Source organism: Botrytis fragariae (genome assembly GCF_013461495.1).
Source record: "Botrytis fragariae strain BVB16 chromosome Unknown tig00000006, whole genome shotgun sequence".
Lineage (NCBI taxonomy): Eukaryota > Fungi > Ascomycota > Leotiomycetes > Helotiales > Sclerotiniaceae > Botrytis > Botrytis fragariae.
The window spans coordinates 620424-636859 of NW_023500988.1; the positions used below are offsets into that span (position 1 = coordinate 620424).

Sequence of the window (16436 nt, forward strand, 5' to 3'; positions counted from 1 at the left end):
AAATGTAGCTTTACGTCACGAGCAGGACACTTCTCAATTATCAAATTAATAACAAATTTTATTAGTCAATTGTTTGATATCCAAAAAAATCTTTTATGATTCAATTTGTAATGATTCATTGTATCAGATTTCGAAGTATCTGAATCAATATTCTAAGAGATGTTGCCAAGTCAATTTTCGCAGTTTCCCGCCAGTCTATGAGCCCACAGGTGGTGCATCACAATTTGGTCAGTAATGAGGTTTTTACAATATGCGCGAGGCAGTCCGAGAAAATTCTCGAACCTGTATAAAAATATTTGCCCATATTTACTGATGAAGCACGTCTTCAATCGATCTTTTGGGGTGATATTTTTTCTTGCGGTTGTCTGCACGTATGGTTTTATTAAGTTCATACTAACCCCTTCCACGATCCCTTGGAAACCACTCAATGAAACCTGCGTTCAAGGTCGGTGCCTCTACCTTTCCGTGTAACTTGGACAATTTTACCTTTCGAAGCTTATTCCTTGTCCGCCTGCTGCTCACTGGTGCAATTCTTGCACACTGGATGGTCATAAGACCAGAAACATGCCTTTTCAAGCCTCTCGGCAAGAGTTCCTGTTGCAAAAACTCACAAATATAGCTAATATGAGTCCTTCGTAGCGAGAGATCGGGCCGATTCCTTCCAGTCCTATTGCTGTTGTATCGAATGTTTGCAGCTTTGATACATTTCCACCGAAATGACGCAAGTCCTTCTTTTTGTCAAATGGCAAATAAACCATTTTACTAGTATTAGATACGGAAAGGACTTTGCTAGAAGTAACTTGCATTACATTTTAGTGAATTGACTTCAGGGTATTAGTGGTCAAAGATTGATTATTTGGCAAGCCGAAAATCAAAGGCGTGTTGGAACATATTGTTATGCCCCCCCTAGAATAAGCGAGCCAACGAGCTAGCGCTCATAACATCGTACAGGACTCACCACGTACGGCTCCAAGGCAAGATTCCTTGATTTTGCTTTTGCCTGGAACTTATCAAATGGATAAGCAAAGGTGCAGTATAATCCGAAAGGAAGAACTGGAAAGTTGTAAAGTGTAGCAGCAGCGAGAAAATATATAAGAGGCCAATGGCAGTAGCATATCGTTATTCAACAAGCAGTTACTTCTTTAAAATCAACTCGAGAGTCTTCAGATAATCCATCCATCTCAAACAGTTGAAGATCCGTTCTTGCAACATTTTTACCAAAATGTCGAGTAATAATCCTGCATATCAGTGAGTATAAGATCATCTCACAAAACCTGCTCATAACTCACGAACTGATCTAGAGCTCAAACCCCCAGCGGATCTGGCCAAAACCCTCAATACACTCAATATCAGCAACCACAAAGTTATCAGCAACACTCTCAAGGATATCAACAATCCACCCACCAAGAACAACCGTACCAGCAAGATCCATATACCCAATCCTATTCTGCACAGCCTCAAACCCAACAACTCGCCTATCAAAGTCCCTCTTACCAAAGTGGTCAATACCAGCAAAGCACCTATCAGAACACTTCAACTATGTGGGCTCCACAACACAACCAGCAACAAGAGTTCCAGACACAGTATCAAACCTTGCAGCCTGCACAGCTTACACAACATTCGCTCCAGAGTCTGCCTCCCCCTGGAAGAGACAATGTGAATGTGTATTTGCGACATGACCAAAACTTCGAGAGAGTACCGCAAGGATTGGAAACGAGACGTGAAGCGGAGCTCCAAGAATGGGAAAGAAGATGGAATGCTGCGGGACGCAGATGAATGAGGCTAGTGCTGGGGTTTTTTTCGGGGGTTTGAGTTTGTCGCTGGGTGTACGGGAATGGTGAATACAATTTGGGATGAGGTATTCATAATGATCGATGGCTTGAATAATGAGGGGTGTAATTTGACATCGAATGTCGCGCGGGGAAAGAAATGTGTTGAAAGGTCGTTGTGTTTATGTGCGGATTCTGGGAAGTGTGGACAATATAGTTTAATTCATTTGTGTTCAAATCATCACTGCCCCCAATGATCCGCATTGATCGTGGCTATACAAGCCCCCAAGCCATGATAATTGAGATTAAACATGCCGTATGAGTGTACTGTGGCATGTTATCATTTGGGGACTTTAATTATGGGTCATTTTATGATAAGAAATGACAAGTAATCGATCATGGCACTGTGTATCTCACATGGAGACTGGAGTTGGTACTTTCCGGAAGGATTTTTCTTCGGTGGTGCTCCCTTGCGAGGTCCTCCAGCAGGACAAAAAGCCTACAGAAAGGAATGTACAGGACTTGAAGAGACAGGACTTTCTAAGCTTGAGTCAAGCTTCTGATTAATTCTAGCATCGTCAAGTCCTTTCAAGGCATTTTAAGGTACGTGATCTGGATCTAAAAATACATGTGCGGTCTCAACCCGGCACTCTTAACGAACTCTATTTTTAGAAATGTTCACTTCACGACTTTGCACATAACCTCATAGTGGAAAACGCGGAGATATCGAATAGAACCCTATGAGAGTTTAGTTGGTCCTGTTATCTTACTGTTAGAAATCTAGAAATCTTGTTCAAAAGAATACACTTGGATAGCTATGTGGGTTTAATTCTACATTTTCACATCTTGAAAGATGGCTTCGGGGACTTGACATCATTGACAATTCAATCATATCGTCCTCCATCTCTTCCTTCGTGAGAGTTAACAATATAACGGCTATTTTGAAATGGATTCGAAAACATCCGATCGTTGCCTTCATATGCTAAGATTCGGTATTGAGAATCTATGTAAGACTCATTTCGTCCTTTCTTGAGGAAGCTTAGCATGATTCTTCTCAGATCTTGCAATGAATTTATTTTTATTGCGTGAACGTTAATTTTGGAGAGATGTGAGCTTGAATTGCGTTATTCAAATGTTCATTAAGTGCAATGCTAGATAAGCTAGCTGATATGATGAAGTTATTAGAAAAGTATTTTATCGATCCATTGGACCCGCCCAATAAACAACAAACCAGCTTGATGATAAAGTAGAAGGGACAGAGAACCTCAATGCTCATTAGCCCAAAAAGACAAGGTAAAAAAGCAGCTCGGCCCTTCCTCAGATCCGGATTAAAAAGAAATCCTCATTAAACCCCGCAGACCCTTTGAAGGTGGCCATTCATTGAAGAAACCAACTTTCTCGCTCCTTCATAACGACAAGCACCTTGATGGCCATTCCAGAAAGGAAACCCCCCATGCCAATTCCTCTCAAAGGAAATTGGAAGAATAAAACGGCTTATTAAGAGATGTCCTCAGAATTCAGTGCTTTTCAGAAGCTCAGGCACTGATTGTGATCGACTATGCTTAGTTCTGTTTGGTAATCCGCCAATTTTTCGTGGTGCTTTTGTAATTCTGCTAGCGGCTCTTGGCTGCTTAGCATTTTCCGCCATTGAATTTCTTCGATTTCGCTTCTGTCTAAAAATTACAGCACCATGCATATTCTCTAGATGTGCATTGCGGTTTCCTACCCTTGTAAATGTCGCTTTGCAGTCCCTCATTTTGCAAACAACCCGATCCTTAAGTGTTATCTTATGCCTTTCTTTCTCATGTCGTCTTAAATTGCCCAATTTCCATTGGTCTGCTCCGCCCGGCTCATAATTACAGCCTGGGTGAGGACACTTTATGACCTTGGTGGCAGATTTCGGGGATGGAGTGTCGTAATTGGATGCCCTTGCTTGTTCCTCTTCTATTTGCAATTGGGTTTCGGGTATGGTAACGAAATTAAAATTCTTATTAGATCCTCTACAAAGACTAGTAAGCACAAATTCTTCGAGAAGGGATATGGTACCTACCGTACGTGTTCCGCGGACCACGGAGATGCATATTTTTCTTCGTAAGTTCCAAAGAGACTTGGAGCGTATTGATATTCAGTCTCCATGCCCGGAGTAAAAGCAGCAGCGCCGGTCGTCGCACACTTTTCCGCTCTGGGTGTGATACTTTTCAAGCAGTCAACTCCACATTGAATTGTTGATTGCAGGTATTGAGCAGCATCGTTAGTGTGTAAGTTGTTTGAAAGTCTTTGATCAATATCTGTGACACTTTGTGCCACATATGCGGTTAAAGGATCATTAAGAACTCCCATCTCCCCTGACTCGAGAATGTTTTCATTGAAATCAGAAAGACATGAAACTTGCATATGCTGATCTCTGCAAAAATTATCGAGCTCATATCGAACAGTCTCAAGGCCAAGCCAGTTGGAATCATTTGGTTGTTTCGATTGCAGACTGCAACTTTGGTCGAAGTACCTTTCGTGACTAAATTCTGATGGGCTTACTAGCTGCCCAGCTTTACTGAAAAATGTATTCTCAAACCCTAACCGTTCGTCTCCTGAAAAAAGACTTCTCGGGCTGGTTGCAGAAGTATAGTCGGATTGGGGAGCTCTTGGGCCATAGCCCGAATCGCTTGGAAATGTTTCACCGCTAGCGTTCGTACTGGCAGTATCTGGCGATGAAATCTGAGGCGAATCTTCAAATAGTCGCCCTTGACGTTGAATGGCATCAAGGTTACTTTCGAACCTTCTCACGTCCGTCTGAATCGCAGGGCACATTGATCCACGAAACCTGGGAGATTGGAGAGGCATTGGAATCGAAGAATCTGGCGACAGACACGCTGCATCCATCTGGATTCGTATCTCAGCGGTTATATCGACCATTTCAGCCTCTTCAGAGTTACCAGAGCCAAGAGTATCGGATAGGTAATGGCCAGCACTGGGAGTTGACTCTTGAGTTCCAATGTACCATTGGGTCCTATAGCCAACTTGATCACCATTGACGCATGGAAACTCTGTAATGAATGTCGAGCCGGCTTCAGGTGTGTCAAGAGATTGGAAACGGCCGTTGGATGCGGAGCTTGGAGACACGATGGCTCGTAAAGTAGACGATATTCGCTTTTGATTGTTAAGAAAGCTATGGCCTGCGACTGGGGTTGACTGATCATGATTCAGACTATCTTCTGAAAGTTCTGGCAACCGGCTGCTATCTGGAAGTTCATGAAAATTACTCTCCCCGGAGAGTTCTGTCAGAAAATTGCCCTTTGCGCTCTCTTGGTAGTTCTTAAGACTGGGAGATATGTATTCACCATCAGACGAGAATAAGCTTTGAGGTGATAGTGCTGATTCCTTTCTGCTGCCATTTATAATGGAATCTCGATGAGGTAGTGCTGAATCGGTCCGAAGGTACTCCGTCATATTCATCCTGTGAGAACACTCACAAGAATGTGGTGATCCGGTACCTACCACCTCGTTTCGACTATCTGTGGAAATTCGAAGGGAATTTGGTATTCTAAACATGGTGAATGTCTTCTTTTCAGTTGTTTTCTTTTTTTGTTTGGAACTTCTGCACCACACCCGCCTGAAATCAGACTTCTCAAGCTTTTCTATCTTGGTCCAATGAAGGCAAAGGCGATGGTGGAAGATGCGAAAGTGCATGAGCCTTTGAGTCTTGATCTTCAAAGCTTTGCTTGGTAGTGAAGACTTAATTTCTCATGAGTGTTAAGCGAGTAATTTAGAATGTTTTCAATGAAGGAAGGGACTAAAACAAAGTTAGCTTAAACGTTCAAGGCTGCGTCAATCAAATGGTTAGGATGAAATCATACCGAAGTTTTGATCTATGTGTTTGGTATTGATCGGATTCTTGGTGTGATATTGGTTTCGACGTTCGAATATCGGGAGGTTTTGGAGACAGTATTTCCAGTGGGTATTGGATAAGGGGGCATCAACGTTCTCAGTCAAGGAAGTGAGAGAACTGTTATGATTTTTTGAGATAGACTGAGACCTTCTGATAATCTGGGATGGAAAAGGGAATCAATTTAATCCCATGTTGTGAGAATGAGTCTGCTTTGCTTTGGCTACTGTGCGGTACAATACGCTCTAACCACTCGCAAGACACTTTATATATCAATAGCTGCATGTTTTCTAAATCAAGGAAATCTGCTCGCTGCAGCATAAGGAATAAACCGTAACATGTTGTCGTGGTTTGTCGTTCAAGCCAGCTGCATAGTCCTTCGAATTGAACCTTGATTGTACGTTATGGCGGCAGGTGCATTTGTTGAAGGGTGTTCGATTGGCACGGAGAATCTAATAGATTGAGAAAGTAAATTCCTTAGATGATTATCAGTCCTTATTTTCATTGCAATAAGTGGTGCTATTACCTCAATAACTGTCCGCCTCGTTTGCCTTACGGCAAGTGAGTGGATGTGAGAAGTTAGAGGCATGATCAACGAGCGCGTAGAGCCGGAGGACAGTGTAAATTCCTCTTCGGAAACGTACTCGGCGATGGACAAGCACGGCTCCTTTCTACCAGAAAGGTCTAGGTTTGTGTAATGATGCAGAAGATCTGATGATGTGAAGAGCGTTGTAGACATCAACCTTATCCCATGCAAGGATCTTCTCTAGAAAGGAATGAGAAGGACTTCTTAGTCCGTATCATAATGTGAAAGACAAGTGAGAAAGGCTCCAGAAGAAGGACTGACCATGCGCGGAAGTCTTGGGCGTGAAAAAGAGCTTAAGATTTTTAAGTTATAAGAGTCGGTTTTTTTTTCTCAAAGATCCGGAGCAGAGTCTAAATGATATACTTCATATTCATAACCAGCCCCCATCCCTATCTCACCAATTGATCCTTAAGCCCCCAATAAATGCCGTATTTATCAGAGATATGCTGCAACTCAAAGCTTCTCACGCAATCTGGCGCTGATTATGGGGGCTGAGAGAAAAACTACAGGTCTTGAGATGCGGGAGCCGTGGGAACTTTGGGGTCGATCAGCTGTATCAATTTACCAATCTGACACGCATAATTCTGGGTAACATTCGCTTCGAATCAATAGATTCCATATTTGGAAGCTGCATCGAAAAGGACTGAATGCTTTTCGCAGGACTAATAAATGTATATGATTCTTGGCTATTTTAAGGAATACGACTTCTATCTGTTAACATTCATCGAGGTCAGTTATTAAAACATGAGTTTTTGCGGCTATTGCGACTATTGAAATACCACGAGCAACTTACTGCAACGTCCCCCTCCTTCAATCCAACCCCGCATTCTACCGTCCACAGCGTTTCATCTGATTTTAGAAAGCGCTTAAGTACAATCTATAATCCTTGAGCTCCACTCCCCGCAACTCAAGTCAAGTACGATTCTTTTCATGTGAAGAACGATAACAAATTGATTAGATCTATTTCTTATTGTCGTTATAATGATTCATTCATGTTTAGCGCGGGACTACCGAGTTATTAGCTCATCAAATCGAACTGTTTGGAGCCGTACCAATTGCTGGAAAGCTAGAACTACCGTGCGAATAGGAATAGGAAATTGCGACCACTGCAATTACTATAACCAATGATCAACTTTCCAAGAACAACACACCAAAGACGATTCCGTACCTCCCAAGGTTGAGAGGCTCAATATCCGCGGGGAACATTCGGATGATCGTGATGTGCCACATACCTGGTATATGGCGGCCATTGAACAAATCATAGGTTACAGGAACCGTAGAAAGTACTTGAATGTGATTGATTTTCTACTGACATGGAATTATCCAGGTTACAGGATCAATGTACATTGGCACGACGTTCCAAATTTTCGATTAGATTGATCCATAACTCTTCAAATATCATTTATCGGGATTCTGCATATTAAGGACGCGGCTCTTTACCTTTTTCTGGTTTCCAAAGCCTGAAATTTATTTTAATAATGACAGAATCATAAGAGAACTGAATCCTTCAGCTTTGAAATATTCTTGAAGCGTTCTGACTGATTTTCGTAAGCTTAGCTTTGGTTTGAGTCTGTTTTGATTTGAGCTAGTATGAGTGGAATTGATATGCTAAAGTTGAAGTGAAAAGCGATTGTGAAGCTATTCGATGTGACAACCTTAAGAATTTCCAATTTCAATTCGCGCTTCCTTGATTATAACAAGAATACAGAAAAATTGTCTTTGCCCATAAGTATTCCGACGTAGACCTAGCAATCGAGCCATCTTCAGCTCCGGGACAACTTTAGGCCCCGCATTTACAAGATTGATTCGGGCATCAACATAAATTGGGAGAAACAGGGCAATAGAATCCGAAATGCTTTAGATCTGCCTCGCAAGCTTATCGTGGTTCGCCATCAATATATGCGAACCATAAAAAAACCTCGTCATCGTGTGGCTCGAGTCTGGTCTAATGATGAGTCAAAATCGTAGGTTTGTTTGCAAATGATAAAACTTTCGAGAATCATGTAAGAAAATATGGTTAAGATGATGGAACGATAATTGAATGAGGCTATAAAACAGTAAGAACTGGAAATATTCGACGAAAAATCACACGAAAGCAACGCAGTCTAGAGAAACAAATATTAAGTACCCGCTGATGTCTTCCAAATACACGCTTCTGATCGAAGCTTATTTCCATTTATAGCATTGCAATTTCATTCCAAGATTGGTCTGGGTCGTCCCCATCAACACTAAAAACAAAAGTCAGAGATCGACTTCAATATTTTGCTTCTCAAAGACGATTCTCACATTGTAGGACATTACTTATTCAATGATTGGTTGCTGATACTGTGAAGTCGGCCTGTTGAATGTATTGATTGGCGCGCACTCATTGCAGAACAAAAGATTAAAGGATCTTGTTACCGCGAGGAGCAGGGCCAAGGATAGGTACTGCTAGGTACGACTCCAAGTTATAGTTATCTCCCATACATCCGCGATTTGCAATATGATGACCATGCGGCTGGTTGGACGAATTCACCGGTTCAACCCCAGAAGGCCTACTGGTATCGTTGTGGGAAGATGGTTGTTCATGCTCGGCTGAGTCGCCATTGGGAAGTGCAGGCCAATCATGGTCCGAATAACAATCAGGTACATATGGCTTGGGCTCGAGATTTAGTCGTTGCATCAACCTCAGATAAGATCCTTCATCCAAACGTGAATCGTATGCTCGTGCCCCAGGACCCGTGGTCATAGTTTTAAGGCTCCTCGGCGAAGCGAAGAAAACATGAGGGATTCGGAAATTGGTTGGACCATCGCAGAGATACTCGATACCCCGAAACCAGTAGCGTGAGCGGTAATTTTCTGGGAATCTTGATCGTCCAGTGCTCCAGGGGCCATAGTAATGTCCGCAGGGGGAGAAGATCGACGGCCCAGAGGTAGTAGGACTGTGGAAGGTACCATGAGTCATCTAATCAGTATTCTGTTAGCCTTTACTAACCATCAACCAGTACTGAAAAGGTCTTTACTTGAACAAATGATAGCTTAGGTATGCCTGGCATAATCCCATTGGGCCCATAATGTTTTCCAATGATCACTACAGGGTGATTATGCCCCTCTTGCTTCAAAACACAACGTCCCTTGTTTCGACAAGGATGGCCATTGACATCAGACCACATACATTTCAAATCCCCCGCAAAGCTTGTACTTGGAAGGAACAGTATACAGCCAACTTCGATGTCCTGTGCCCGCACATTTTGGCGAGTTGTAGTCATACTAACGAAAGAGCAGAAGAAAAAAGATCAAGGCGTTGAGGCAGACAATAATAAGGAGAGGATTTTAAAAATTACGAAATAGAAATAAAATAGAGGATTAAAGTGATGAAGATCTTCCAGAGATGCTTGCTGAAAAGAAAGTGAATATGAGATTTCGAAGAGAAAGACTCAGGTTCTTATGAGTAAATGTGAGCTCCCTGTTGAAATGGAAAGATCGAAAAGGAACCAGTTTTCTCTGCCCAACTCGAAAACAGCAAATTCTAAGACGGTGGACTAAATTCCATCAAAGAAGAGTCTCACAAATTCTTCGGCACCTGATAATCTTACAGACACTTCCGTGAGACATTACGAGACCTTTAGCAACAGATGTTGGTGGAAAGACAGTAACAAAGAAAAGTTGTTCAAAATCTTAATGGGCTCTATAGCTGAGGCAGAATCTAGCCTTCATAGTTGTCTATATCAATATTTATTATCGATGTTCCAGACATTGGGCGACATCATGGTTGAGGGCAGTCCATCAATTTCCGTTTGACCTCAAAACCTGCTGTCAATGTATGTCATTCGATATCGCGTAAACACTAGCTTACTTCTCAAATTGAGTTCGGAAACCCTATTTCAGGTGAAGGAGATAGAATTGTAGGTTCAATTCGGTTTGAGTAGCGGAGAATGGTTTGATTTTTTTCCTGCTGCGAGGTGTGAAGCCTGAGCTTTAATGACTTATCCACAAAAGGAAAAGGCGTGCGGTGACAGCGGCCGCAAAGCGTTTCCACAATGCCACTTCCACTTATGCATAATTAAATGCTGTGTGCATTGATTCGCATGCACAACGAGTATAGATACAGTTATACTTCTATCTTACTAGGTCGTATACCCACAAATGGTCCCAATCCGATATAAGAGGCCTCGTAAGTTTTCTTCCACATAGAGGTCTAATGTAAGTAATGAGTTAAGTGATAATACTTGTGATCAAATTCAACCTTCATTTTGAATCATACCATTGGAAGCCCTGGGGTCCTTAATCTTACCCCCTTTCTTTATTTCGCCTACGCACAATCTAAACATTTCGATTTACATCTACATACCGGCACACGAAATCATTCGGAACACAGTTGTCAATTTTAGGATCGTCATCCATCAAGTGATATTCTTTTTGGCTGATAAATCCCAATTTTTCTCATCTTATACACTCTACTTTACGCAAGATAGAGAAATGCTAACGAAAGTGCCGGTTTCTCAGTAGACCGATCCATACGCCAATCAGAAACAGGTATCACGACAGATAGAGATTTAACGAAACTCCATGAAATAATACATATATCATCCATTGGCCATCAGCGTTACCTCTGTCTGTAGACAAGTGAAAAAAATACTCTTGACTTCTAACTAGATGTCTGATATTTCCATCCCTATTTAGGGAAATCAATTAAAGAGCATGCATGTATGAACCAGGAAGGTTAGTTCTTTGATTTGCTTGGCTCGAAGGCTAGAATTCCGGTCGAGATTTGAAAATAGCGACGGAAACAAGTACAGAATTACTAAAATACAGGAGCTTTTTGTGTGTGTTTATGGATAGGGACATACCGTAGTTGATTGAGGACAGGGATGAGAGTCTTTACGGTTGAGGTTTCTTCAACGCTAATATTTGACTATCGTCTTTAATATACCCTCTTCCTGTATAACTTCTTGTCTTGTCTTGTTTGACTAACTAGAGTCTCACGAAGTGATATTGATCACAGCTCACAAAACAAGGACCTATGAATACTGCCATTGCCGGGGCATTTCTCATGTAATCTCAGATTCTAGCGATCTCACACTACCAGCTGTCTTTCTCAATTCTTGATATTCACTATTGTTTGCGGAGTGAATCATACTGTTCCTTTGAAGCCAAACTTCAATCGGTTTCTGCTATTTATTGTGTTACTCAGCTCATAGATAACCACCTACCTCATACGATACTCCATAATTGCTCACTAATAAGCCCAAATTCCTGCGCAGCAACCATGAAGTCTAAAATCCACTGAGGATTACAATCAAATTCTAGAAGCAATGACACAGAAATACCAAGTCAATCCTACTAAGCAATTGTCAAGATGCAAGGAGGGTGGGATTTCAACAACTCAAGTAATTTTGTAAAAGCTACTGACATTTTAGCTATTGATGAATCCAAGAATCTTCAACCTTCCATTTAGTTTAAGTAAGTCATCTCACTACCAAGTCCCGCCGAATCGCACAATTTCGAATGCAAATGAATTACTTCACCTCGTTTCCTCTGAAACTGTTAGCTCAGACATCACGGTGAGAAGAGATATCCAGAATGTAATTCATATCTTTCAATTCTCTCTATTTGATAGCGTCTTCGCCCATCCGGAACTCGTCTGCACGAATGCATTAAAGATATCAATTGCAGATAATTTCATCTGCGAGAAATTTCGTGATTCCCAATTCCGCTCAATGAAATGAAGGAACCTGTTCTTATCGCTCATCTCTGGAGTTAAGAACCCCTTATGTATTGGTTTGAGAGAGTTTATTACTCATGAGTACTTCTTTCCATGTTTGTTTGTTGGCAATTCGGATTCATATTTCGCAGTCTCGGTATTGTAGATTGGCATGCTCTCAAATTGTAGGCCAAGTTCTTGAACATAACCTTGAGGTTTCCATGCTTCTCAGCACTTCTTGTAGAAAGCCCAAGAGGAATAAATGATGGCCGGAATACGAGTCATAGCCAGGCCATGATCGGTTCCCTTGGGTACAGCCACCGAATGGAAAGACATCCGACATGCTTAAATTTGTTCCCCGTATCACGTGTCTCGCTTACCTTACTTCGTCGACAGTTGGGGAAGATAACTTTTTTCTGAACGTCAGCACTTATACCGAAGAGCAAATATCAACTATATTATGATTAAACTTATAAATTGATACCAACCAACCTCAAATATGGTATGTGCAGCATTGTCCTGCCATATTTGAATCCTACTTTCTCCACTTTTTCTGATTGCCGCTTGGATAATTGGTTCTTACGTTTGCGAACAGTACTTTGAAATGATCAAGCACAAGAAACATCACTAGTAGGTTTTAAATCCTGAGGATGCAGATTCGAGATTACAGTGTAGTGTTCTATTCTTACTTCTCTCCCAAACTCCGGAACTTTTGAAACATAGGAAAGCCTTACAAGTAGATGAAACGGGGTATTTTTTGTAATGATCAGGGGGTCGGCGGCTAGAACCCAGCTGTCTGACCGATCCACCACGCTATCTTCCATCAACTCTAATCTTAATTTCTTTCAATACTACATTTGCATTTGTCATATGTCAGTATTTCTTTTTGTGCATTCATCCATAGCAACGTGTTGGGATATACGTCGCTGCTCGAAAACACGCTCGCTTCGTGCAAACTAGTTTGCCAACACAATCATCTGGTCTTAGGGAGCATTTCTCGGAATTGGAACCGATGTATTGATAATGTGAGTTGTGTGATTTTGGATTGAACGGGAAACGTCGAGGCTTGTTCGGAGAAATGGGGCAAAATTGCGGAGCAAAATAACGCTGTAATGTCAAATCACAAATCCATTGCGTTCGCTTCAAGCAAAGCGGTAGACTATTCATACATACCAACGGGGCTATGAACTCAGGTATTGCATGGTAAGCGTGGGGAAGTACATGGAATTACCTGTATCATAGTGCAGTTAATGTCCATGTGGAGCCGTATTCTTCATTTCGTAAAACGGGTGTGGAGTGCTAAATTGCGTCGCAAATTTTTAAGCAAGGCTTCTGGCTCGAAAGGCAGATTCTGTAGTCGGCTAGTGGTTTTCGTACATAGTGATTGACCTATGGGGATGATATGGAGAAATTGGCATAGAGATAGAGCCTTGGAGGAAGATCTGGATCATGACTTAGGCCCAGCAATGGTTGGAAGTGATGACAATTATCAACATGCTTTGTATAAGTACACGTGAGAAATTCGGGGCAAGAGATATCATTAGCAATTAGTCGAATCTAGCGGTCGAGACAAATGTTGACGTACCAAGACCAAGACACACACACAATTTGTCATTTCAAAACATATCAAACAATCCGGTCAGGCTTTGCGTTACACCTTGTACCTTCCAGATCTCATCAATCATTTCTCCGATAAGGCTTTCAGTGGCAGGCAGACAGAAATAAATCGATTGTGGGTGGGTTAACTACACATCATGACATCAGTTGAAAGTGAATCCTTCGTCCAGAGAGACCGTAGCTTCCAGGACAATCGCAATCAGTATATTCGAGATACCGATCGTCGGAGCTTGAGCAATAGCCCCGATTATAGTTCAAGAACCTACACCGCACAAACGTATAGCCCACCTGGTTATACATTATCAGGGTATACCTCGCCCACAAACACAGTCTTCAATGATGTTTTCTCTCACATCCACGATGAGGATCTCAATATATCAGAAGAAAGATGTCGAAATACTACAAGTGGTCAATATGATGCCACTATCGCTCAAAATAGCATTACTACCTCCTCAAAGTACAATGACTATTTGTGGCAAGGTACATCATACCCAAGCCTAAACTATAGCTCCGAGTCAATATACAATTCACAAATCGACCCAAGTCTTTGGAATTGTACCACCATGAGCACCGGACCAATCGCACCACTTCCCGTTGTTACAGAAGCACAAGGCATCCTCAATGAGCACCAATTCAAGCAGTGCTGGGATATTCCATCACTAGAAGCAGCAAACTCTGTGCAAATCAATGAATACGCCGGAGTAACCTTCCCATCATGCATAGTCGGCCAAGCTAGTATAGCAAGAACAGCAAGTGTCAATTCATTCCTGTCAGCCTCGTCAGATTTTAGAACAGAACGGGAACGCGCCTCACCATTCTTCGACATGACTGAGTCTATGACGATTAGGTCTCAGTCCCCAGGCGAAGAATCTTATAGATCTGAGTCAACTTCTGGATCACCTCCACCAAGCATCGCAGAGAAATCATCGATTCGCGCAAGGAAACGGAGGCTTCAAGAGAGGAATGATCCGAATCATGTAAACCGTCGTGGAGATACCGGAAGGAGGAAGTTGGATCGATACTTTTGCACTCGGTGTAATGCTTTCCCCAAAGGCTGGAAGCTACCCGAAGACTTGCGAAAACATAATCAAGGACATCATACTGAAATTGGATTTTACTGCGCCTCTGGAGTGGATGAGAACTGTGCCTATTGGAGTTCTCAGGAGTCGAGATACATTGACCATCTGAAGGTAGAGCATGCTAGCTCACGCATATCACAGGAGATTGTCCGAAATTATAACACCATAAACGGCATTACGCTCGATGGTAGTTACATGTGCAGGATACCAGGTTGTGAGAAGGTTTATAAAAGAGCAGAGCGAGGTCGTCGAGACAAGCATGAAGAAAGGAAGGCCGCACACGTTTTTAAGAGGGGACTGGGAAGAAGCGTAGATCCAGCCCATCTATTCCCAAATAGTCATGTGGGATGCAGGAATGATGAGACGGAAAGACATGTTGATATAGGACAGTGCAATTTTGCTCATTCCGGTCCAGCCAGGGAATCTTGGGGTGTCAGCCAGAGTAACCGTCAATTTAAATAAGGTGATAGAAACATCGCTCCAGTTGAAAATAATGAAGAACTAGGTTGTATATCTATAGCATACAGATAATATGAGATAATGCCAGTAATCAAAGCCAATCTCTTTGAGTTTTGTGAAATAAAAGATTTTGATGACAAGAGTGAATGATTTTAAGATGATATCATATCCTTTGTGGAGGAAGAATAGATAAATAAATGTCAAAATGTGACTGCCTAGAATAGCCACCTGGTTCCCTTGTTGGACCCTCTGGTCGAGGCGCCTGAACAACGCCCACCTAGACAGAAATGGCGGTGCACCAGACCACCCAAACATGACAATACTTTGAAACCATTGCTATTTAGATGTCAAATTATAAAAACGATATTAAACCAGAGATACAAAGATTCAAATATATAACAAGTAGAGAATCTTCAAAAACATCCGCTCATTTTGATCTCAACTCAATATTTTCCTCCCTAGCAGGAAGTTATGTCTCGAGCCAAAAGAGAAGTGTCTGGTCCAAGTCACCATCTGCTACCAGTACTAGAAACGACGCCGCGACCCACAGAAGCGCAAGCGTCGGAGACCACAAAGACAAGGCACCACGAGCAGGCTCCTACCATTCCAGAAAATCGGCAAGTTCTCTAAAAGAATATGATGAAGTTGATAATGAGCCAAGTCCAGGCGAGCCCAAAGCCTTGAGTAAGGGTTCCGCCGATGGATCTTTACATGGTAGACCCTCTCGAAGCAATACTTCAACTCTCGATCGTCACAGTTTGAAGAGCAACTTGAGCATATACAACCCTGACAGAGGTGGCAAAGGTACTAGCGCCCCTGCTCCTTCAGATCATGGACCAGCGGAGCGTGCTCAAACAAGTTATGGGAGATGCGACGATAATAATCCGCCCTATTTTTATGAGAATAAAACAAGGCAATCTAATACTTCAGTATTAATAGACCGTACAACTAGTAATAGAAGAGCTAGTAGATATACTAATATTGCTATTTTCATATATAACTATATTGTATTAGAATATGCTCTATTGAGTTGTAGGGATATTGTCGAGGATTGGTTTTGTATATATAAGAATGAAACAAAGCAATCTGATAATTCAACATCAACAGATCGCACAACCCATAATAGAAAAACTAATAGATACATTAGCACTACTACTCTTTCCAAATATACTACATTAGAGCATACTCTATCAAATTATAGAGATACTATCGAGAATCAGCCTTGTGTATATAAGAATAAAACAAAGCAATCTAATATTTCAGCATCGACAGGCCGCACAATTCGTGGTAGAAGAAAGATCCCGTAGGTCATAGGGTATGCGAACACAAGTTTTGAAACCGAGTCCGGCTCACGGATTAGTCC

The 16436-nt window shown here is 41.9% G+C and overlaps 6 protein-coding genes across 6 annotated transcripts; 3 read left to right on the forward strand and 3 right to left on the reverse strand.

Annotated features, from left to right (window-relative positions):
• Window positions 1-1222: 1222 nt before the first annotated feature.
• Window positions 1223-1776, forward strand: Bfra_001364 (uncharacterized protein; the record flags this gene model as incomplete). Its single annotated transcript, XM_037331797.1, has 2 exons — window positions 1223-1248; window positions 1302-1776. The coding sequence occupies 2 exons, from the start codon at window positions 1223-1225 to the stop codon at window positions 1774-1776; spliced, it is 501 nt and encodes a 166-aa protein (XP_037195951.1).
• A 1503-nt stretch (window positions 1777-3279) lies between these two features.
• Bfra_001365 (putative transcription factor c2h2 protein) lies at window positions 3280-5453 on the reverse strand (the record flags this gene model as incomplete). Its single annotated transcript, XM_037331798.1, has 2 exons — window positions 3280-3769; window positions 3820-5453. 2 exons carry the CDS (start codon window positions 5451-5453, stop codon window positions 3280-3282), a joined length of 2124 nt encoding a protein of 707 aa, XP_037195952.1.
• A 319-nt stretch (window positions 5454-5772) lies between these two features.
• Bfra_001366 (uncharacterized protein) lies at window positions 5773-6388 on the reverse strand (the record flags this gene model as incomplete). Its single annotated transcript, XM_037331799.1, has 3 exons — window positions 5773-5961; window positions 5982-6101; window positions 6176-6388. The coding sequence occupies 3 exons, from the start codon at window positions 6386-6388 to the stop codon at window positions 5773-5775; spliced, it is 522 nt and encodes a 173-aa protein (XP_037195953.1).
• A 2230-nt stretch (window positions 6389-8618) lies between these two features.
• On the reverse strand, window positions 8619-9483 carry Bfra_001367 (uncharacterized protein; the record flags this gene model as incomplete). Its single annotated transcript, XM_037331800.1, has 2 exons — window positions 8619-9179; window positions 9238-9483. The coding sequence occupies 2 exons, from the start codon at window positions 9481-9483 to the stop codon at window positions 8619-8621; spliced, it is 807 nt and encodes a 268-aa protein (XP_037195954.1).
• Window positions 9484-13672: 4189 nt separating this feature from the next.
• On the forward strand, window positions 13673-15076 carry Bfra_001368 (uncharacterized protein; the record flags this gene model as incomplete). The annotated part of the gene is made up of 1 exon (XM_037331801.1): window positions 13673-15076. The coding sequence occupies one exon, from the start codon at window positions 13673-13675 to the stop codon at window positions 15074-15076; it is 1404 nt and encodes a 467-aa protein (XP_037195955.1).
• Window positions 15077-15417: 341 nt separating this feature from the next.
• On the forward strand, window positions 15418-16102 carry Bfra_001369 (uncharacterized protein; the record flags this gene model as incomplete). The annotated part of the gene is made up of 2 exons (XM_037331802.1): window positions 15418-16002; window positions 16088-16102. The coding sequence occupies 2 exons, from the start codon at window positions 15418-15420 to the stop codon at window positions 16100-16102; spliced, it is 600 nt and encodes a 199-aa protein (XP_037195956.1).
• Between the last annotated feature and the right edge of the window lie 334 nt (window positions 16103-16436).